This window comes from Poromitra crassiceps (genome assembly GCF_964638095.1).
Source record: "Poromitra crassiceps genome assembly, chromosome: 6".
NCBI classification, from domain to species: domain Eukaryota; kingdom Metazoa; phylum Chordata; class Actinopteri; order Beryciformes; family Melamphaidae; genus Poromitra; species Poromitra crassiceps.
Genome location: NC_139627.1, coordinates 28,875,552 through 28,900,451, shown reverse-complemented (window position 1 = coordinate 28,900,451; position 24,900 = coordinate 28,875,552). Strand labels below are relative to the sequence as shown.

Below are 24,900 nucleotides of genomic sequence, written 5' to 3'. Positions count from 1 at the left end.
CGGTGTTTACATAGTAATATCACACAATATTCTGTGGGCCTCGAGATATCACTGAAAACGCTCTGAAACTCTGGCACTGGGAGCGTCCGTTCTCCAAAAGTGGCTGGCATTCAATGAGTTAAACACATCAACCCTAGTGCACACACAACACATTAAACACATCAACCCTAGTGCACACACAACACATTCAAGTCCCTGGAAAGCAAATGTGTTAACTAAATTGAGTTTGTTACCCAGCTAAATTGGACTTAACTCCACAATTCAGTACTAGATGGTGCTAAGACTTTGGACAGGTTTACAGCAACTCATGTCTAACGTGTCGTGTGTTTAGAAACAAATCTCTGAATTTGGTATCGAGGAATGTTAACTTTGCACGCAGAGATACAAATGACTTGCACATTACAAACACATGCTCATGAAATCTACGGTACACTCAGAAAGGCTCATAGACATCTATGGCTTTTATGCATTTTAAACACCCGTACGTACGTACATGCAAGCTCAGGAACACACACACATACAGAAATGTCAGATCTCTTCATGTTTATATTGATATAGTATATTTTGTATAGTGTTTTACTACTCATCTGGACATGACACTCACTGTCTGTTCTCTTTTTGTGTTTTTACAGGACCATTCAAACCCCAGGAGTAAGTACACTGATAGCTGGACACAATGTGATTGTGTTAGTGACTGATTTAATGACATGATCTGTCCTCTCTGCAGTGTGGGATTGTAGTGAATCTCCTTAAAGGGGATGTCACCCATTTCAATTCAAGGTGCTTTATCGGCATGAAATACAAAAGTACAAAATCAACTAATTCAAATGTAAACGACAGTCACCAGTCACTAATCATTTCTGTTTACCAATTTGCATAATGTTAGTGGGCTGTCATCACACAACAATGTCATTCTCACGGTAAGAGAGGGATAAGAGTTGGTCAATTCACTTTACTTGCCCCTTACAGAGTTGGACATGGAGTGTGTTGTCACACACACACACACACACACACACACACACACACACACACACACACTCACACACACCTCCTAACACTCATTCAGTTTCACCGTAAGGCTCGACTATAATCTTGTTGCTGAGGTACCCTTTTCATTATCGGGGTAAAGATAGTGATGTCAGTGGTGGACTCGTGGTCATAGGACCAGGTGAGTCAAAGCATGCACAAAAATGCACCAGACTGCACCAAATTCCACTCAGCTCTTGGTGAAATGGCAATAAGGTATTGAATCTTGAAGAACAAGCGAATAATTAAAAAAGCATTAAAGTCCCTGGAAACCAAAATCCACCAAAACCTTTTAACTATAAAATTTAGTGTCTTATGTGAGTAATCGTGTGCCTCAGAAAGTAGTTGACATTACTTTCAACCCTAACCCCAAAAATCGACACTTTTCTACAAGGTCTGGATTTCCATTTCCTCATTGAAGAGAGTGGTGCGCGCGGTGCTAAAAAGCATGATCTTATCACGTCATAAGATTTAATCGAATCACACACGCATGCACGCACGCGCGCACACACACACTGACACACACACAGTAGCGCTGTGCACTCGCAGCGGCTGAGATCTCTTCCTCTCTGTCAGTAGGCTATGCGCCGAGCAACGCGCGAACACACACACACACACACACACACTCCATCTCTCTTTCCTTCTCTCTTTCTCTCTCTCGGAGACCTGCTGCAGACGGGACACGCCCACACAGTCCGCGGGAGAAAATACACTCTAAAATCGAATTGATTCTCATGACTTTTGCCATGACTGTCAAACCTAAATTTATATACTTTGCGACGTTCATCATCGTTCAAATTTGGCTGGTGGCTTATTAACATAGGGTCCTGTGATGTGATGAACTCAAAATGCTAAATAATAAAAACATATTTCTGGTTTCCAGGGACTTTAATTGTCATAAATGTAGGCAAATTGCCCGTCGACATCCTCCTCATGTATCAAGGCTTTAAGGATAGATGCACTACAAGATTCCTCCACCCAAGTTGCTAACGCAGCCAAATTTGAAAGATCTGTGTGCTATGAGAGAGGCTATTTGATGACAAGTCTTCACCCAGATCTTCAAAATGTTTCCTCCAGTCTGATACAAATTTGGGCATTCTCTATTAAAGCTTTGGCAAAAAAAAAAAAATAGTATGCATCTGCCTTTTGATTTTAGTTTCCTTTTCATTCTTTTCCGAGGGGCCGGGCTTTCTTGGTCGCATTGACGCCAGTGCGCGGGTACTAAAATCTTCAGTTCCTCTAATGGCCACTTGAGGCTGGCTGCAACAGACCCCCGTGTTAAAATGCCCGTCTTCACAGCATAAACATGATTACAGCCTGGTTCAAAAAACAGTTTTAGTCTGGATAGCTAATTTCACCTTTCTTGACAACTGAATGGGGGGTGCATTTTATATAACCCACCCGTTATATAAAGGTTTCTAAAATGTATTTGTATATTCCTTTCCTTTCCTTTCCGTTTTTTATTTTACTTTATTTTACTTTATTTTACTTTTCTTTAAGTGAGAAATGGACAGCAGAGACCATTGAAACACCTTTGCACTGATGCATGTAGTAATACATGCTGCTGTGGTTTAAAAAAAGAGTAAAAAAAAAGAGAGAAAAGCCTATGATTGACAGATCGCCTGTCCAGTGATCACGTAGCTCGCCGATCATGGACCAATAGCAGGCGGCTGTGGGAAACCCCTGGTCTCACGCTGTGTTACGCTAGCTGCGCAAAAACCAAGATGGCAGCGGCCAAAATGTGAAACTAGAGGCTTCAACATGAGAGTGCACAAAATCAATAGGTGATGTCATACACACTCCGTCCATCTCTTTATACAGTCAATGTTCTTTTCAAGCCATTTCTATTACCCAAGTGTGGTTAGTATTTTGCATACCACAGTGAAAGACCTATCAATTGTTTACAGTAAGACAATGTAGACGTTATTGAGTTTCCCTAATTTTTGATTTAATAAAAACACTATTCCTCTCCTTGCTCAGGGTTCTTCCCTCAGGCAGTTCACAAAACAACGGAGTCAGCACCAGCAAAGAGACAAAGGTGAGGAGCAAACATCCTGCTCAGAGGCTGGATTTTCCTAATCTCTTTAATTATCCAGGGAAACTGAATAGATGAGTTCACCAGGCCTAGGCAGGGTTTGAACCCAGAAATCATCATATTTTATTATCCAGGGAAACAGAATACATGAGTTCACCAGGCCTAGGCAGGGTTTGAACCCAGAAATCATATTTTATTATCCAGGGAAACAGAATAGATGAGTTCACCAGGCCTAGGCAGGGTTTGAACTCAGAAATCATATTTTATTATCCAGGGAAACAGAATAGATGAGTTCACCAGGCCTAGGCAGGGTTTGAACCCAGAAATCATCATATTTTATTATCCAGGGAAACAGAATACATGAGTTCACCAGGCCTAGGCAGGGTTTGAACCCAGAAATCATATTTTATTATCCAGGGAAACAGAATAGATGAGTTCACCAGGCCTAGGCAGGGTTTGAACCCAGAAATCATATTTTATTATCCAGGGAAACTGAATAGATGAGTTCACCAGGCCTAGGCAGGGTTTGAACCCAGAAATCATATTTTATTATCCAGGGAAACTGAATAGATGAGTTCACCAGGCCTAGGCAGGGTTTGAACTCAGAAATCATATTTTATTATCCAGGGAAACAGAATAGATGAGTTCACCAGGCCTAGGCAGGGTTTGAACCCAGAAATCATATTTTATTATCCAGGGAAACTGAATAGATGAGTTCACCAGGCCTAGGCAGGGTTTGAACTCAGAAATCATATTTTATTATCCAGGGAAACAGAATAGATGAGTTCACCAGGCCTAGGCAGGGTTTGAACTCAGAAATCATACCAAGCATTAAGGAGCAGCCTATTTTCATCATCTCGCCTGAGACTAGACTATGAGTAAATAGATGTTTTGGTGTAGACATCCTCAAACATTCCCACACACTGAATTGGTAATAAGACTGGGAAAACAAACAGGTTAGGACATCACACCACTTTCACACCACTGTTACTAGGCGGCAATTATATGTGTAGTCGCCTGCAAAAACCCTTGCAATGGTGAACATTTCATATTTTTATTTATTGATACTTCCATAAATTAGAAACTCCCCTATAACTTTTTTTTTTAATTACTGAGATAGCTCTCTCAGATCAAAAGTCTATTTTAATCTGTTAAGCGTCCAAAAGTAAAATGCCAGAAAAATGGCTTTAAACATTACACAACATTCCATTTTCTACAGTGGCATTCCACCAAAACCATAAAAATAAATACCGTCCCTTTTGTTTTATGAAAATAATTATTCACCATGATTTACTACAGAGTAACCAAATCACTCACAATCTCAATCGACCTACTTTGGCTCATTGTCAACAATGTGTAGCAGCGACATGTGAAGGGATCTCCCAGACTCCCACACATGAGCTTTTTAATTTTTATTTATCTATTTATTTATGTATTTATTTATTTATTTATTTATTTATTTATTTATTTATGTATAGGTCTGTTCCTTCCTTCCTGCCCATCTCTCCTCTCTAACTTGTTGGCTCTATTTCTTCCTCACTCAGGTTCCTTTCAGTAGAGGGGCGTGGTCAGGCCTGCCTGTGGTCAGCCAGGTCCCTGTCGCTGCTTGTGGACCCATGGAAATCGAGGCTCTGCCCAGGAGTCCAGGAGCAGAAAAGAGGAGGTGGGTGGCTTTTTTGTTGTTGTTTTTGTTAAATTTAGATTTATATTTTAATGTCACTTTCTCTGCCAGTGGCAGCTGCTCAGTGTTTCTGAGGGAAACATCAGCAGGTTAACAAACGTTGGAGCTGGTCAGCTGACCCCTGTGCAGTCCTGCAGGAAGTGGTTGGATATATACAGTAGATGTGTTTTTCATGCTCTAATGCTGTAAGAGTGGCTTAACATGGCTTATCCACTCACCCGCCTGGCTGTGACTAGGGGAGGGAGGGAGGGAGGGAGGGAGGGAGTATGTCTGTGTGTGACTGCGTATCACACGTTAGCTTCTATGATTGGCTGTTTGTATGCATGTGTTTATCATTTATATTCTTGCCGTGTGTGCATCTGTGCGTGCGTAATAAAGTGCAGTGTGTACCAGAGGACTGTCTTATACAGCTGGTATTTTCCCATGATGTAATAACATGTCTGACAGATAGATACGTCTAAACAGACAGACAGACAGACAGACAGACAGACAGACAGACAGACAGACAGACAGACAGACAGGTAGTAGATTGATAGACGAGAGATGGACAGACTGGAAGGCAGATGCACTACAGCTAGACAGCTAGCAGATAGACAAAGGAGAGCAAATAGCAGGCAGAGAATTACTGAACATAAGGAATTTCCCTGCTATAGAGAGCCCCAGGAATGAGTCCGGAAAACATCAATGCTAACACTTCCGGGTTCTTCACTGTTTTCGCCTATGGGATTTTTGAATGGGTTTTTGGCACGATGCTTCAAATAAGGTCTCTGGGCAATGCAAGCTTAATCAAACGCGAACCAGTGTTCAGCAGGATAATCTTCACACACGAGGACCACTTTTATGAGTTTTAAGGTTTTACGTGCCGTTAAAAGGGCGGCTAGCTAGCAAACGGCTAAATGAGACTACGGTACACTGTTGAGTCGACGGGGATATTATACGTCAATAACGTCATCACTTCAAAGGACGAATACGGAAATTCTCTTTCCCTCACCTGGTTCAGCCCGGGGTAATCAGTGCACAGCAGCGCACAGGGACAGGGAAGCCTATGTGACACTGTGTGTAGTTCTGGATTAGCTTAGCACGAGCTTTTTACTTCTGGGGCTCGCATTTACGCTTCAAAACTCATGAAAGTGGTCCTTGTGTGAAGATTATCCCGCTGAACACTGGTTCGCATTTGATTAAGCTTGCGTTGCCCACAGACCTTATTTGAAGCATCGCACCAAAAACCCATTCAAAAATCCCATAGACAGAAACAGTTCCGGCTACAAAAATACGTCATCCCTGGGGCTCTATTGGGTTGATACAAAAACAATCCTAGCAGTCAGCTCACTTCAGCTGTCGTCAGTACCATCTACATTACCTTTTGATTGTTTCTTTCCCACTACTCGCTCATGTGGGGGGTCTCTCTCTTCAACTTCCAAAGTTATTAAAAAAGAGAACTTTGCTGCCTTCAAGCAAGTTGTGTCATTGTGTGTGTGTGTGTGTACAGTATGTGTGTGTGTGTGTGTGTGTGTGTGTGCGCGCGTGTGTGTGTGTGTGTGTGTGTGTGTGTGTCCGCGCGCGTGTGTGTGTGTGTGTGTGTGTGTAAGAAAGTTTATATGAGAGTGTGTGGTTTCATGTGTTTTTGTGTTTCCCCATACCCGTTTGTACTGAGGGGATTTGAACTGTGTTTATGTCCTGCTCCTTCATCCTACATTTGAATTGAAAAAAGTGACCTTCAATATGATAATGGGTTCTTCCCAAACCAGCTGTGTGGCTTTATATACCTACAGTATGAGTGTAGTTACATGCCTGTGTGAGTGAGGAGTGAATGTGTACTGTATGCACCTTCCTCTATTATAAAGCTGTTTCCTGTGTGTTCCAGTATTGTGATGTACTGAGGCCAAACAGGCCTTGTCTGGAGGCAGGCCAGGTACGTAAGACCACCCAATCAGCCTTGCCATAACTCTCGCTTTAACCAATCAACTCCTGCGCAGGGGACGAGCTTTATGATCGTGGCTGCGGAATAGGCTTTCTTGCGGTGGAATTGTGATTGGCTATCTGTCCGCTTACTGATCAGCATGTGGTGACTGCCAACCTAATCAGTGCAGGAATTGATGATTTTGCAGGCCTTGTTGGGATCTTGGAAGTGATGTCATGAATCAGGAAATCGTGTGGTGATTCACGTTTTTTCTTTCTTATTTAAAGCTTTGGATCTGGTTCTGGTGGTTCTTTGGTGCATTTTGGTGTTCGGGTGTCTTTCCCTCTGAATCGTCTACTGTTTATACCAGACCTGGCCATTATGCAGCCCTCATGATGCTTCTGCCTGTCCCGGGAGCTCATTTGACTTATGAAGCTAAAGCAATCAAATGGATTACCCAAATTGGCTGTTTGGAGTGATTTTCAATGTAATACATGCTGACGAATTAGTGCACAGTATGTTTTCTATAATTTAATCTACAGTAGTGATACAATTAGAGGTTACAGCATCACAAAAAAAGCCCCCGGCAACAATCATTCTCATGTGGCCCCCCGGGAAAGATAATTGCCCACCCCTGGTTTATACCATGAACCACTTACTCTTCTTTGAATCAAACTCCATTTACCCAACCACCCCCTTCTCACTGTCTCTCTCTCACTCACTCACTCACTCACTCACTCACTCACTCACTCACTCACTCACTCACTCTCTGGGTCCAGCATAAAGTAGCTATTCTTGTTTCCAGTCCAGACTTCTTGGTCTTGTAGGGAAAAGCTGGTTTACAGGCAGAATCTGTCAGTTAATATAAGCTGGTTTAGATTGACAGTTTACAGGCTGAATCTGTGTACAGGTCAGTTAATATAAGATGGTTTAGATTGACAGTTTACAGGCTGAATCTGCGTACAGGTCAGTTAATATAAACTGGTTTAGATTGACAGTTTACAGGCTGAATCTGTGTACAGGTCAGTTGATATAAGCTGGTTTAGATTGACAGTTTACAGGCTGAATCTGTGTACAGGTCAGTTAATATAAACTGGTTTAGATTGACAGTTTACAGGCTGAATCTGTGTACAGGTCAGTTAATATAAGATGGTTTAGATTGACAGTTTACTGGCTGAATCTGTGTACAGGTCAGTTAATATAAACTGGTTTAGATTGACAGTTTACAGTCTGAATCTGTGTACAGGTCAGTTGATATAAGCTGGTTTAGATTGACAGTTTACAGGCTGAATCTGTGTACAGGTCAGTTAATATGAACTGGTTTAGATTGACAGTTTACAGGCTGAATCTGTGTACAGGTCAGTTAATATAAGATGGTTTAGATTGACAGTTTACAGGCTGAATCTGTGTACAGGTCAGTTAATATGAACTGGTTTAGATTGACAGTTTACAGGCTGAATCTGTGTACAGGTCAGTTAATATAAGATGGTTTAGATTGACAGTTTACAGGCTGAATCTGTGTACAGATCAGTTAATATAAGATGGTTTAGATTGACAGTTTACAGGCTGAATCTGTGTACAGGTCAGTTAATATAAGATGGTTTAGATTGACAGTTTACAGGCTGAATCTGTGTACAGGTCAGTTAATATAAGCTGGTTTAATCATACTGCAGACTCTCTCACTTCAGAGTGATGACCTGTCACCCAAATCATTCTGCAGACTCTCACTTCATTCATTGTAGGGGAAATCCTAGAAGCTGCAAATACTTTCAAAAGTAAAGTATCCTAAAGGCTATAAGGCTTTTACCAACACGGATGGGATGCTCCGAGTTCCTATGTATTTTATTAGCACAAGCCGGTAGTTTACAGTTAGAATACCTCTGAGTTCTTGTGTATCTATCAAGCCATGGCAATCATTGATCATTGGCAGAATTCAGAGGAATTTGGGGGAGACGCTGTAATAGTTGGTTTTCAGCACAAGTTGTGTATAGATTTTGGTTAAAATAATGCACCTGGTTTCCTAAAACCTTGTCTCAGGCCAGTTAGTAGACCAGAGTTAGACTTGGGATGAACAGGGCTATAGGTAATAAAACTTGTCTCAGACCAGTTAGTAGACAAGCATTAGAGTTGGGATGAACAGGTCTGAGACCAGTTAGTAGACCAGTGTTAGAGTTGGGATGAACAGGTCTCAGACCAAGTAGACCAGCGTTAGAGTTGCGATGAACAGGTCTCAGACCAGTTAGTACATCAACGTTCGATTGGGGATGAACAGGTCTCAGACCAGTTAGTAGACCAGCGTTATAGTTGGGATGAACAGGTCTCAGACCACTTAGTAGACCAGTGTTAGAGTTTGGATGAACAGGTCTCAGACCAGTTAGTAGACCAGCGTTAGAGTTGGGATGAACAGGTCTCAGACCAGTTAGTAGACCAGTGTTGGAGTTTGGATGAACAGGTCTCAGACCAGTTAGTAGACCAGTGTTGGAGTTTGGATGAACAGGTCTCAGACCAGTTAGTAGACCAGTGTTGGAGTTGGGATGAACAGGTCTCAGACCAGTTAGTAGACCAGTGTTAGAGTTGGGATGAACAGGTCTCAGACCAGTTACTGTAGTAGACCACCGTTAGTGGGGATGAACAGGGCTATAGGTATTAGTAATACTCCTCTTTCCATCACACCTCTCTCCCTACCTGTTGATTTTGCACTCAACCTTCCTCTGTCCTGATGAGAATGTGATCCATGTATGTTCTATCTCCCTCTCCATATCTCTCATTTTCGCTTTCTCCAAGAAAGACATCTGTACTAAAGTCACATCTTATCTCTGCCCCTGTTTCAGCTGTCATCTAGTACTGTATCTGTCTGCTGCCCTCAGTCTGACCCCTGCCTCTCTTCTGTGAGCTACTCTACAAATCATATACTATCATAACTGAGAGTACATACCATGAATGCCATGGGGGATGATCCTTTTATGTATTTATTTTGTTAACAAGATGTGAACATCACACGCAGGTAGTAAATCTGTCAACATGAGTCAAACCTTCCGGCTCATGTATTTAAACAAGCCTTTGACATCAGCCATAACACACATCAGCCTATAGGGTGCAAAGGCAGGTCACAGATGCTCCGGGGAGATCTGATCCACTTGGCTCAAGTCAAGTGTTCATGTCACAGCACACTTGAGTGCGTGTGTATGTGTGTGTACATTGTAGCAGGCAGCGTACCACAGGCTACATGGCCTGCTTGCCACTGCAGGGTCGAACCCAGGGCTTATTTATTCATTCATGTCACTTTGTGCCCACTCAAATCATTTTGGTTTTTCTTGCCAGGCTGTAATATCAAATAGTGCTCTTGAACCTCTGCATTTAAAGTCAAATGGAGTTGGCCTTCACTCAACAAGACTGTAGAAAAGTCTCAAGGAGCCCAAATACAGCTGAGTTAAAAACAATTCAACTCTAGCAAACATGTTACTTTGTTACTTCCAGAGTTTCATTCAGTAGACTCACACCATTTGGATCCTGTTTCCCCCACGCATCCTCATTCAGTCTCCTACTCCCTGCTCTGATCCTGTTTCCCCCACACATCCTCATTCAGTCTCCTACTCCCTGCTCTGATCCTGTTTCCCCCACACATCCTCATTCAGTCTCCTACTCCCTGCTCTGATCCTGTTTCCCCCACACATCCTCATTCAGTCTCCTACTCCCTGCTCTGATCCTGTTTCCCCCACACATCCTCATTCAGTCTCCTACTCCCTGCTCTGATCCTGTTTCCCCCACACATCCTCATTCAGTTTCCTACTCCCTGCTCTGATCCTGTTTCCCCCACACATCCTCATTCAGTCTCCTACTCCCTGCTCTGATCCTGTTTCCCCCACACATCCTCATTCAGTCTCCTACTCCCTCCTCTGATCCTGTTTCCCCCACACATCCTCATTCAGTTTCCTACTCCCTGCTCTCTTTTCATTCATGGCTTCCCTTCCTCTTCCTCTCACCCGCTCTTTATTCACCTCCACTCTCTCTCACCGGCCGTCTCTCCTCTTCATCACTTCTCACTTGTCGTCCTCATCCTCCTCATCAGGTCTCCCCTCCTCTCCCGCTCCCCCCTGCTCATGTCTTGTCAAAGCTCCCTGTTAGGAGGACACCCCACAGATGCTCCCAGCTGCCTCACCTGCCAGACTCTGTTGCACCGGACAGAATGCCGATAAAAAGGGCGTGGCTCAGCAGTGACTCAGTAGCTAGAGCAAACAAACACTTTGTGGGACTTGTGGCAGTGACTGTGCCACATGGATGGCCACATAGTTGCACTGAATGCAGACTCCGTGCCTGAAGCAGCCCTCCATCCAATCCGCTCCACATACGGTAGTCACTCACAGACTGACACTGCCCCAAACCTGTCATCAACACACTCTATGTAAGTGATACTGTCAGGGTTCCCACGCTCATGGAAAACCTGGAGAAGTCATGGAATTTCAAAATCTTGTTTTCCAGGCCTGGAAAAGTCATGGAATTATTAAAATCCTTGAAGGTTTTGAAAAGTAATGGAATTTTGTTGTGTGTATTAATGAAATGAATTGTCACAGTAATCTTGTGTGGATAACTTTCCATGTGATGTAACATTACGTCAATTTTCTTTTCTGTAGCTCAGTGGTTCCCAACCTACAAGTGGGGTCGCCGGGAATTCGAATGGGGTCGCCTGAACTCGCTCTCTTGTGCTCTCTCTCTTTTTTTTTTACACCACACACAATTTAAAACTACAGAAGCGGATTAGGGCCACTTGTGATTTTCATATTTATTTATTTTTAGTTCTGAGTTTAAGTCAGGATTCTGAAAATAAAGTTAGAAATCTGTGAAAAAGTCAGAATTCTGAGTTTATGGTCAGAATTTTGAGGAAAAAAGTATTCAGAATTTTGAGAAAAAAAACTCAACATTAAAATCAGAATTCTCAGATTAAAAAGTCTGAAAAATGTGAGAAAAAGTCAGCATTCAGATTTTTATGTCAGAATTTTGAGTAGAACAGCATACTATTATTACATGTGACATCACTGATGATGTCATTGATGACCGATGTACGGGAATTTGAATGTCTGGGGTCCCTAGATTTTTGTGACGTTAAAGTGGGGTCACGACTCACAAGCCAAAAAAGGTTGGGAACCCCTGCTGTAGCTTTTTATGTAACGTAGCTTGAATACTGTATGTGCATTTTAGTGCTATATTTATATTTTTATGGAAAATTCATATTTTATTTCAGTAGCTTCCCCATGTAATATGATGCAGTGACTCTAAACGAAAGCACTAAAATCCAATGTAAAGAAGTGTGTCCTATTTGTCCAGTGTCGTGATAATTTCTTGACCTTGCAAGGCAGCTGGATTCACCTGAGATCATGATCACAAGACAAATCACCAAACCATCTGGCAGCAACAAGTTAATAATGGCTGGTTTTGACTCAGTCACTGCCTCACATTACATGATAATTCTATTATTGATCCTTGAGTCATGTAAAAGTTTTTAAATTCTATCCATGAAAATGTGTGGGAACCCTGTACTGTGAGCCTTTCCTCAGTCTAGCTCTGCATCTCCTGCCTGTTTCCCTCCACCTTTCCTTCAGTGTGTCTGCATCTTAGACTCAAAGAAAAAGATGGGCGTAGCCATCGTGAAGTCACCCACTGGTTTGTGGACTTGCGTTTTGAAGTCTCTAGTTTGGCATTTTGACTGTCGCCATTTTGATTATTTGGAGCCAGTGACATAAATTTGGATGAGAAGAGCCTCAGCACCACCTTCTGTATTGGTTCATGATTGGCGATCACTGGACAGGCAACCTGTCAATCACACCCAATACATACTCGGCCATTTGAGGAACTACACTTTTTGGTACTTCCACATTGGCCTCAATGTTGACAACCGGAACTCCCCCCTCAGTCCGAATCTCAGGTTCTTTCTCGCTCCCTTCCCTTCTCTATCCTCTCTTCCCCTACCTCTCTCAGTGAAACTACCCCCCCCCCCTTCCCTCTGTCCTGCCAGCCTGCTTCTCTCTCTCCCCCCCCCCCCCCCTCACACGGTGAAACTGACTGTCTGACTGGGGTGAGATGGTATCAACGTGAGGCTTAGGAATTCACCTAGACTCTCGACTCTGCAAAGAAACAATAGGTCACATATTTTCCAGGAGGATTTGGCTAAGCCCACTCCTGCCCCCTACATTCTCTCATCTATTTTGTAACATTTCAAACACTACTGTTGTATTCATTTAGTTTGAATTAATTCCACCCAATGATTTTGTATCACAAATGTATGTAATTGTTTGTATTTGCATTGATTTCATGGATCTGTTGCACTGTATACAATGTTCAAAGCTAAATCTGGAATGAATGGAAAAATAATGAAAGTTCAATCATCGAAATGTATTCCCTTAATTTATCTTTATTATCTATTTTCTAGTACAATGCATCTGTTTCTTGTTTTGACACAGCTGCAGACAATTGTTCAGTGACAGTTGAGGGCGTTGGTATGCTATGATCCAACCATCCACTGCAAAATAAGTGTGGGCTTTGCATTTGGCTAATAGGTGTGTAGAGCAGTGGTTCTCAAATTTCTTCCCATCAAGGACCCCTAAACTGACACAAATTATAGACCATGGACCCCCATTTGATACAATTCTGTCCCAGGGTCCCCCATCTGATTAGATGTTTTGCTTTTAGATGTTTTATTACAGAAAGTGTATGAAACCCTTGAACAAAATAGTCATACATTGTCATTATGTTACTTATTGAAGGAATTATAGTGAACATAAATTATTCCCCTTTTGGCTGGGAACCCCCTGTAACCCCCTCAAGGACCCCTGGGGGTCTCCGGACCCCACGTTGAGAACCACTGGTTTAGAGAACCAGGTGGGTGTATGCCTGCTTATACCCTCGACTACTCCACTGCACAACTGCTACTTGCACAGCTCAACCAATGAAGATGATTTATTATCGTAAATTAGTTAAATGTTTACAACAAAACTGTCTGTGACGAAAGGATGTATATCTATCCAAACTACATGTGTTTAAATCTGAGGAGAATAAAGACCGGCCTACTCCCAGCACAAAGAGGCTCCAGTCTTATACAGTACTACAGCCTTCTTTGAGTGCGTTAGACTCTTATACAGCCTTCTTTGCGTGTGTGCAACTTTATCACACTCTATACACACCGTTACTGAAGTAATACTATCAGCAATGTACTATAACATGAGGGTTACACACTGTTACTGAAGTAATACTATCAGCAATGTACTATAACATGAGGGTTACACACTGTTACTGAAGTAATACTATCAGCAATGTACTATAACATGAGGGTTACACACCATTACTGAAGTAATACTATCGGCAATGTACTATAACATGAGGGTTACACACAGTTACTGAAGTAATACTATCAGCAATGTACTGTAACATGAGGGTTACACACCGTTACTGAAGTAATACTATCAGCAATGTACTATAACATGAGGGTTACACACCATTACTGAAGTAATACTATCAGCAATGTACCCTAACATGATGGTTACACACCATTACTGAAGTAATACTATCGGCAATGTACTATAACATGAGGGTTACACACAGTTACTGAAGTAATACTATCAGCAATGTACTATAACATGAGGGTTACACACTGTTACTGAAGTAATACTATCAGCAATGTACTATAACATGAGGGTTACACACCATTACTGAAGTAATACTATCGGCAATGTACTATAACATGAGGGTTACACACAGTTACTGAAGTAATACTATCAGCAATGTACTGTAACATGAGGGTTACACACCGTTACTGAAGTAATACTATCAGCAATGTACTATAACATGAGGGTTACACACCATTACTGAAGTAATACTATCAGCAATGTACCCTAACATGATGGTTACACACCATTACTGAAGTAATACTATCGGCAATGTACTATAACATGAGGGTTACACACAGTTACTGAAGTAATACTATCAGCAATGTACTATAACATGAGGGTTACACACTGTTACTGAAGTAATACTATCAGCAATGTACTATAACATGAGGGTTACACACCATTACTGAAGTAATACTATCGGCAATGTACTATAACATGAGGGTTACACACAGTTACTGAAGTAATACTATCAGCAATGTACTGTAACATGAGGGTTACACACCGTTACTGAAGTAATACTATCAGCAATGTACTATAACATGAGGGTTACACACCATTACTGAAGTAATACTATCAGCAATGTACTATAACATGAGGGTTACACACCATTACTGAAGTAATACTATCAGCAATGTACCCTAACATGATGGTTACACACCATTACTGAAGTAATACTATCGGCAATGTACTATAACATGAGGGTTACACACAGTTACTGAAGTAATACTATCAGCAATGCACTATAACATGAGGGTTACACACCATTACTGAAGTAATACTATCAGCAATGTACTATAACATGAGGGTTACACACCATTACTGAAGTAATACTATCAGCAATGTACTATAACATGAGGGTTACACACCATTACTGAAGTAATACTTTACTGAAGTAATACTATCAGCAAGCAATGCACTATAACATGAGGGTTACACACTATTACTGAAGTAATACTATCAGCAATGTACTATAACATGAGGGTTACACACCATTACTGAAGTAATACTATCAGCAATGTACTATAACATGAGGGTTACACACTGTTACTGAAGTAATACTATCGGCAATGTACTATAACATGAGGGTTACACACCGTTACTGAAGTAATACTATCAGCAATGTACTATAACATGAGTGTTACACACCGTTACTGAAGTAATACTATCAGCAATGTACTATAACATGAGGGTTACACACTGTTACTGAAGTAATACTATCAGCAATGTACTATAACATGAGGGTTACACACCGTTACTGAAGTAATACTATCAGCAATGTACTATAACATGAGTGTTACACACCATTACTGAAGTAATACTATCAGCAATGTACTATAACATGAGGGTTACACACCATTACTGAAGTAATGTTATCAGCAATGTACTATAACATGAGGGTTACACACCATTACTGAAGTAATACTATCAGCAATGTACTATAACATGAGGGTTACACACCATTACTGAAGTAATACTATCAGCAATGTACTATAACATGAGGGTTACACACCGTTACTGAAGTAATACTATCAGCAATGTACTATAACATGAGGGTTACACACCGTTACTGAAGTAATGTTATCAGCAATGTACTATAACATGAGGGTTACACACCGTTACTGAAGTAATACTATCAGCAATGTACTATAACAGGAGGGTTTGGAGCTCTAGTTCAGGGGCTTTACTGACATGTGGTATCAAACTTACAGTAGCTATGAAAGATATCAAACTTACAGTAGCTATGAAAGATATTGGCCCAGACTTAGAAATGTAACCTACAAACTACTGGGTTTGTCTACTGTGCATGCCTTGTTTGTATTGCATTGTAAATATGCTGCAGTCCTAGCTAGACCTTAGAGAGAGAAAAACATTGAAGATATCATTGTAAAAATAGAACTTCGTACTGTTTTTATTTTGTTAAGGAAAAAAATGTATCCTAATATTTATTTGCTAGCTTCTTCCGTCACAGTTGGTCAAATGAGCGCGGGGCTGAAGGATAGAAGCTGAAACCTCTTACAGAGGTGTGTGCGTGCTGCGTGCATAACAACGCTGCAATCTCACTCTGTCATGTGACTTAGGTCTGCTTCCAGACACACAAACACCCCTTTCCCTTGACTCTCTCTCTTTGCCTTCTTTCTTTGTACAGTATGTGTGTTTTGTGTGTCTGCAAGAGTATTGAGTATTTAGCGGGTGGCAAGTGACATAACACTTGGTATGCGTGTTTCATATGTTTCTTCCCATGAGGGTTGAATTTCTCCTCACTGTCCATCTATTGTTCTCTGTTAACTTATTGGCTTAAGATAGGAACCAGACAACAGACATGCGTGTGTGTTTATATGTTTTTGAACCCAGTCCTCAGGCAAAGCTCTGTATTTCCTTTCCACACTGTCTGTGCGAGTATACACCTCTGCGTGTGTGTGTGTGTGTGTGTGTGTGTGTGTGTGTGTGTGTGTGTGTGAGTGTGAGTGTGAGTGTGTGTGTGTGTGAGAGCATGTGTGTGGTGTTCTCCAAGCAGTATGTTAGTAATAAAGGTCTCATCTTCCACCGTGTCTTCAGGCTACAGAGGTATGAGTGCCTCACAAGGATGTTAGAAGAGCTTCTTTCAAAAGCCATGTATCAAGTGTTCTGCTTCAGGTTGTTGCTTTTATTACTGAGAATATGACCAAATGTCTTTCACACACAACTTATTGCTCCTGTCCTCTGAACACTTATATCCACAGGCTGAAGATCTCTATTTGACACTGAGATATATTATATATATATATATATATATATATATATATATATATATATATATATATATATATATATATATATACATACACACACACACACACACACACACACACACACACACACACACACACACACACATAGACATAGACACACACACACACATATGGTAAAACATTGCACTGGAGCTCCTTGATATACGGTAGGACTAGCTGACGTTAGCGATGGTGGTGATCATTAGAATTTGCTTTTTTCCCCCATATTCTTTTGACAGAGGCTAACAATTTAAATGTGTTAATTACTACTACTCTCCTAATTACTTGTCAAATGCCACAAACTTTTATTTTATTTTAGAACTTGATTTATTGAAATATAAATTCAAAACTATTGACCAAAACATGTTTTGTTGTAATTGTCTTGATTGTTAAGATATGTTATGTTATTGCCGATAACAGACAGATGTTATGTAGTGGTATTTTGATATTGTGGTGGAATAGGTTGGTATGTTATTCTAAAATGGCACTCCCAGCTGCTAAAGGTAGATTACTATCATCATGGGCCAGTTTGACCATCTTTGCAGAGTCCGCTCACATCCTATGGAGGCCACAGGTGAGTTGTATAGCTGAGTAATTGTGAATCACTCTGGTTCACTCTGGCTAAATCCTTCAAGTACAGTATCTGTCTTCTTCTCCGTTCTATTTGTATTGAACTCTAACCCCATCTTTTTCATATCTTCTCTCCTGCCTGCCTCTCCCCCTCCTCTCTCTCTTTCTCTTATCTCCAGTATGCCCATGGTGGCTGACCTACTGGAGACCTGCATTGATGATGTCATCAGGACTCCTGTCGTTCCCATGGTGACAGCGACAGAGGAGGCAGGGCCGAGCGGCGCCCACTCCACTTCCAGCATCACCGGGGAAGACGGGCTCTCTCTCTCCGGTGAGGCTCCACAGAACCTTGCAAACACACTTTTTAACCATGTATTCATGTCCACATAGAGGAGAACGGTACAAGGACACAAATACTGAGTGTAGTGTCGTGGCATGCTACATTCACAAAATCATGGACTAGTGGCATAGGTCAAGTACAAGTTCTCAGGGGTATAGGTACAGCACACACACACAGTCTCTATGTGAGAAGGAGTGTGGTGTGGGAATGCAAAAATATCTAGAAAGTTTTTGATGTTTTTTTAGAAACAGCTTTTAGAAACTATTTCTTAAAAAGCACTACTCCTAATAATCTCCCCAACAATATGGCACCAATCCATGCGACTGTGAGACTCTCCTTGTGCAATTTGTTTGATTATATGCTGCAAACCTATTTCCTCAAAAGAGTGGTATTCTCTCCCAGCCCTCACTCACGGCTCATTAACATCTCACACGTTTAGCCTCGGCACACATTTAGCAATTATTTTCAACTGCCATCCTGCTTAATGAGAAGAAAAGGCATACATTAATACGCCCCAGAGCTGATTACATGGTTCATGTTGATATGAGAGAGAGAGAGAGAGATGACATTATTCTTACTGTAACCTAATCATATCACTTAGAATTTCCTTTTAGTAATATGAATGATGTATGTGTTGTGTATGTGTGCACTCTTCACTTCAATAATCCACCATGGCATTACGATTAGATCCAGTTATCCTAACAGAATGATGACCAGTCTCAATAAATGAGCGAATACAATCAGGTTTTGTGTGTGTCAATGTGTGTATTTGTGTTCGTGTGTGTGTGTGTGTGTGTGTGTGTGTGTGTGTGTGTGTGTGTGTGTGTGTGTGTGTCCTCAGAAGTGGCAGCTCGTCTGAAGCAGCTGGAGTTGGAGAACAATCCTCTCGCCATTCCTCCAAGGAACAACATCAATGTGAATATGGCCATGAACAATCAGGTATACGGCAGTTTGTTTTGACATTATTTCTGCTTTCTTTGATCAAATATGTATCAATCTTACCCCAGGACTTATGCCTATTTCAGACTAGGCACTTGTTGGAGCTCGGCGACAACCCCCCCCTTCCCAGATCAGAGGCAAATTGCATTGGCTCGGCGCTCACTTGTTAAGTGTAAACTGTCCACAGATGCTAGCAGGGAGCTAACAGAGGTCCCACAGATATCTAGCCTGCTAAATATCTGGTCGTGTCGGGAGAGCAGAGCGTAGTGAGGCAGACACGGCCGGGGTGATGTCTGCTGTCTGCAGCAGGCTCCAGGCAGGCAAGTGGTCTGACAGTGAAAGCACTCTATGGGATTGGTACAAACTGCTGTCTCACAACCCCCCCAAAAAATACAGATGAAAAGCATTTAAGTAGCTATGCAAGTCTTAGATGTTTACTAAGATAATTCTGTTATCTATTGAAACCCAGAATAATAATTGAGATAGCAGTAAACTTAATAAATATGACTTTGAACCAGTTGTGTAGAATGGCCCATATGTTATGCGAGTGTGTGTGTTTAGAAATAAAGCCGTGAGCAGACGTGTGTGAGACTGCGTTTGTGGACTGGTCTGGGATTCTCCTGCTGGAATATATTGTACTGTAATGTGTGATCCCCTGTTGCTGCTCAGTCATATAGTGTGAAAACCACAACACAAAAAAGCCTGATTACAAGACAGCAAGTTGTATAGTGTGAACAGCGGCGACTGACGAGCATCGCATCGTGTAGTGTGACGAGCATCGTGTAGTGTGACGAGCATCGTGTAGTGTGACGAGCATCGTGTAGTAGTGTGACGAGCATCGTGTAGTAGTGTGACGAGCATCGTGTAGTGTGACGAGCATCGTGTAGTGTGACGAGCATCGTGTAGTGTGACGAGCATCGTGTAGTGTGACGAGCATCGTGTAGTAGTGTGACGAGCATCGTGTAGTGTGACGAGCATCGTGTAGTAGTGTGACGAGCATCGTGTAGTGTGACGAGCATCGTGTAGTAGTGTGACGAGCATCGTGTAGTGTGACGAGCATCGTGTAGTAGTGTGACGAGCATCGTGTAGTGTGACGAGCATCGTGTAGTAGTGTGACGAGCATCGTGTAGTGTGACGAGCATCGTGTAGTGTGACGAGCATCGTGTAGTGTGACGAGCATCGTGTAGGCATAAAACGGAGATGTTGTGCCCATGTGTCCTGTCCCGCCCCTTCAGGAGGATGTAGCGAAGCTGACAGAGAAGTGTGGCCTCAGCAGTGTGGGCAGCAGTCCAGTTGTCACTCCACTGCGCCCCCCGGAGGATCTGAAGAGTAACATCCTCAAAGCACAGGCCGAGGCTGCTGCCCTCAAGGTGAGCAACAGACTCTACAAACCTGCAAAAAATGATAGCTTATGAAGCAGAGAGAAGCAAGAGGAAATACCTGATATAACATTGTCATGATACTTAAGATTTAATACAATAGTGTTGCGTTATGTTGCTGTTGAGTATTTATCCTTTCATTTAACTGGTGAAAAAGGCTATGATAATATCCCTGAGGGTGATTTAAAGTTTAAAAAATAGTGACGAGTTGCCATATTGGGGTTTGGAGGCCTCATAAAACTGGTGCCACAAAAATGGCGTGTGCTTGAGGGCTCCAGTGAATAAAGTTTTCACTGGTAGGCATTGTATTTTTGGCCTTTATAACTTTAGCTTATTGAAGGCATTAGTCTATCAGAGAGCATTGGGAAATAATTACCACCTTGCTGATTTCAATGGTAGAACTGTTCCAGATAGTTTGTGTGATAATGTTGCAAGTGAATGGATTTTGAATACTGGGGACACCAAATGGAGCAAACAAAACTATGGAGTTATTGTATGCTGCATTTGCTCTTTATGGATCATATGTGTATTATTCTGCTGTATTGATGTAAAAATGTGCTGCTTGTGTGCTGTCCACTTTTGTGGCTCAAGTCAGGTAAAGCTTGTCCTACACATGTAAAAGTACAATAACGGAGTTCCCCAAATTTCTGAGTAGCCAGCGGCCAGCCTTTCAATTGCTCTGTCTGTCTCTCTCTCTGTCTCTGTGACTATCTCTGTCTCTCTGTCTCTGTGACTATCTCTGTCTGTCTGTCTCTCTCTCTGTCTGTGACTATCTCTGTCTCGGTCTCTGTGTCTCTCTCTGTCTCTATCTCTGTCTCTGTCTCTCTCTCTGTCTAGGGGCCTTTGGAGGAACTTGGTGTCATGGCGGGAGATAAAAACTGTAACCTCCAAGAGGCTGCTGCCAGGTTTGACCACACACACACACACACACACACACACACACACACACACACAGACACACACACACTTTCAATATTTGTTACCGTAAATTCCGGACTATAAGCCGCGGCTTTTTCCCCGTTTTTTGGCCTTTTTTGCCCCCTGCGGCTTATATAACGGTGCGTCTTATCTATGGATTTTTTCCAAAAAAAAAAAAAAAAACTCTCTTTTTTAGCACTCTTTCTAACTATAAATCCACTTCTATTTTAATTTCCTCTCTTGCCCTCTTTTAACAACATAACATAACATAACATAACACAACACAGGTAAGCAGAAAGAAAAAGACGAAGCAATCACGCCATGAATGAGGAAATGACTCACCTGCTGGAGGCTGGAGATACACGCTTGGGCTAAACTTTTACTCCGTGAAACACTATCGATTAAGTCCGACATCGCTCAGAGGTTTTGAGCAGCTTGAAAACAAGTTTGAAAACGTGCAGAAGTCCATCCACTCACTCACTAAAGAAACTAAGGCAACCGTGAACAGAGTTTATAATGCGGAAAAGCACATCCGCGCACTGGAGGACAAAAACAACACAGTGAGTCCGAAAATGGATAAAATGCAAAATCGAAACCCTGCACACGCAGGTTGATGACTTAATCAGCAGGAGTAAAAGAAATAACATTCGCCTGATCAATGTAAAAGAGGAGCTGAGATTGGTGACATGGACGCTTTTGTGGCAAAATCCTGTGTTACATCCTGGACCTGAAGGAAGGCGAGAAACCACCAGAGGTGGACAGGGCACACCGGGCGCCTCGGCCACGTCCAGACCCCGGCCTGCCACCGAGGGCCATCTTCATCTGCCTACTCCGCTGGCCCGACCGTCAACTCATCCTCCAGGCTGCGGGGAAGAAGCCCCTCACCTGGGAGGGTACGCGCTTTTTCGTCGGCAGGACCTCTCCGCGTTGGTGCAACAGAAACGCGCAACATACAACAGCATCATCGAGTCAATGGATATCGCTTTGGCGTACTGTACCCAGCGAGACTCGTCATAACCAGACCGGACTATCTTTAGCACTCTTTCTAACTATAAATCCACTTCTGTTTTAATTTCCTCTCTTGCCCTCTTTTCACCACACCGCGGACACTGTGTGCCCAGCGGCGGAACAAGAGCTCAAAGTGAAACTGCCGAATATCTTTTGAGTTGGACTGGTCAATAGTACTGTGAGTAACTAAAATAAAAAAATAAAAAACGGAATTCTCTCTTCTTTAGCACTCTTTCTAACTATAAATCCACTTCTGTTTTAATTTCCTCTCTTGCCCTCTTTTCACCACACCGCGGACACTGTGTGCACTGTAAAAAAAACAAAAAATACCACAATGTGTGATTTTGTCTGGGGATTAGTGACCTGACTTTTGTTTTGTTGAAATGTTAATAAATGGGAGCTTCCCCAAACAGCCTCTCTTTCCCGACAATCCCCTCTGTGCACGAAGCCTTAAATATGGTAATTAAACATCAAAACACCCGCGGCTTATAGACCGGTGCGGCTTATAGAAGAAAAAAATAGTCACCTTTGAAGGTGCGGCTTATAGACCGGTGCGTCTTATAGTCCGGAATTTACGGTACTCTAATTTCACAACGCTAATTGCAAAAAAAAAAATCTTACTTAAATCTTAGCCAAAAATGTTCCCACTTGTTTAATTTAATCAACAGTTGCTTATGGAAAAGAGTGCCACATTAAAATAAATAAATAACAATAAAAAAAACGTATGAAGATGCTTAGATATACTTCTTAGGCTTCCATGATTTATTCAACTATACTCAATATTACTAGCACCATGCTGGATTTAAAGAAATATATTTAAAGGAGAACTGCACCAAAAAAATCAATGCTGATTTATGTTGCACATGATCTCACACATATCCAAAAACTGTAAACATTTTGCTTGCATTCATTTAGTTTGACAAATATTGAGAGTTGATTTGAGTTCATTTGTTGACCAGTGATGTCATTCATGCACAAATGACATCACTGGCATCAACTTTAACTTTAAAATCAATAATAATAACTGTCAAACTACATGAATATATCTACAAAACTGTTTACAGTTTTTGGATGTGTGAGATTATGTGTCAAATAAATCAGCATTGTTTTTCGGTGGAGTGTCCCTTTAAGCAATAGCTCTGTTTTGCCTGGCTGAAAAAATAATAAAAATTGATTTAAACTTAAGCAATAGCTCACTACAGGCTGTGCTATACGGTAATTATTTCACAGTGAAGGGGCAAAAATATAACGGCCTGAAGTGAGCTATTGCTTTTATAAAACAGTTACCAAGTATGACAATATGAAAGTAATAGACACAGTCCAATTTAAATAGTTTGTAATGTTCAAAATAAAACAGGCCCTCCTGGATGCCTGCACATAGAGTGAGGCAGTTGCTGTGCAATGTAGGTAAGTTACAGCAGCTAGCTAGCAACACAGGCTATCTCCGGTTTAGCTACATGTAGTAAATTTGGTAGTTGGAAAACACAATTATCTCAACAACCGAGCAACGGATTTCAAAGTGAATTTTACCATTGGGGGAAAAAAACATGACTTGACTGTAGTCTTTTACATGTTAAAAGGCTAACGTAGTTAGTGTTCAGTCATTCTGAGAGTAGTTGCTTACTACCGTAGTTGTTTACTAGGAACCGGGCTGCGGCGCTGCTTGAACACCTTTCTCAGACGTGGAGTGATAACGGAGTTGTGCAAAGGAACTACGTCATAGCCATGGTATATTGTCATTGCCGTGGTATACCCTCAGTATACCACGGCTATGAACCAATCACATCGCTTGATTTGAGGTACCCGTAAAATATATATTCTTTTCCAAATGAAAGGATTGAGGAGGAAAGAAAAACCAGTGGTGAGAAGGCCTTCCTCTTCCATGCTTCACTGTCTTGATGTGTGTCAACACGCTGCCTCAGCCAATCACAGCTCACTCTGCTGCTAGAGCTGATCAGAGCCGTATATATAGAAGAGTCGCGACATCTCCATTCACTCCAATGGACCAGTTTTTTACTCTCAAGAGTTCCAGGAAGTAAGGTCCTGGATTAAGCTGCAATGTTGAGTTGCAGCAAAATGGACAGTTTGTGTTGTACTTTGAATTTTTTTTTTGTTTTTTTAATCAAATTGTACATTATCAGCTTTATTTTAGCATTCAAAAGTAGCGCGAGACCCCTTCCTGGCTGTTCATTGGCTAATGAGTCACGCGTTTTGGTCCTCCGCTGATGGGACTCTCTCTAAATTGCTCTGGAGCTGATGATCTACTTAGTTATTAGCATAACTCATGACATGACCTGCTGCTCATTCTTACAGGCAAGGCTCCACAGTTTGATTGACAGGTGTGGACATTGCAGAGTTTACTTCTTCTGCATGACAAACAGCCATTTTGAGGCAAAGAAAATGGGGGGTTTCATGCTTTCAGCACGTTTGACTTTTAGAGAATGAGACACACTAAATGTGTTTAACAGAGTGGGCTACAAGGATCATCGCCCCAAAATGCTGTTGGTCATACTCTATACAGTATATACTATAAAATGACTCTTTACTTACTCTTACTCTTTTACATTGCCTCAAAATATTTCTGGAAAATACAGAGGTGCAATTAATCCATGATGTCTTTGAAGGTATTGATAATAAAGCCTCAATGAAAATACATTCTAGTTATAGAATAGTTA

General features: G+C 41.7%; 1 protein-coding gene across 1 annotated transcript in view; it reads left to right on the top strand.

The window, feature by feature from the left end:
- Positions 1-24,900, top strand: part of epb41l5 (erythrocyte membrane protein band 4.1 like 5) — a gene marked incomplete at its 3' end in the record, with an annotated part of 89,833 nt that overhangs the window by 50,137 nt on the left and 14,796 nt on the right. The window contains exons 14-19 of the mRNA XM_083638361.1: positions 3,025-3,064; positions 4,606-4,724; positions 17,821-17,972; positions 18,823-18,920; positions 20,156-20,290; positions 21,137-21,204. Of these exons, the coding sequence (XP_083494487.1) occupies positions 3,025-3,064; positions 4,606-4,724; positions 17,821-17,972; positions 18,823-18,920; positions 20,156-20,290; positions 21,137-21,204 (612 nt within the window). The remainder of the gene's footprint in view (positions 1-3,024; positions 3,065-4,605; positions 4,725-17,820; positions 17,973-18,822; positions 18,921-20,155; positions 20,291-21,136; positions 21,205-24,900) is intronic.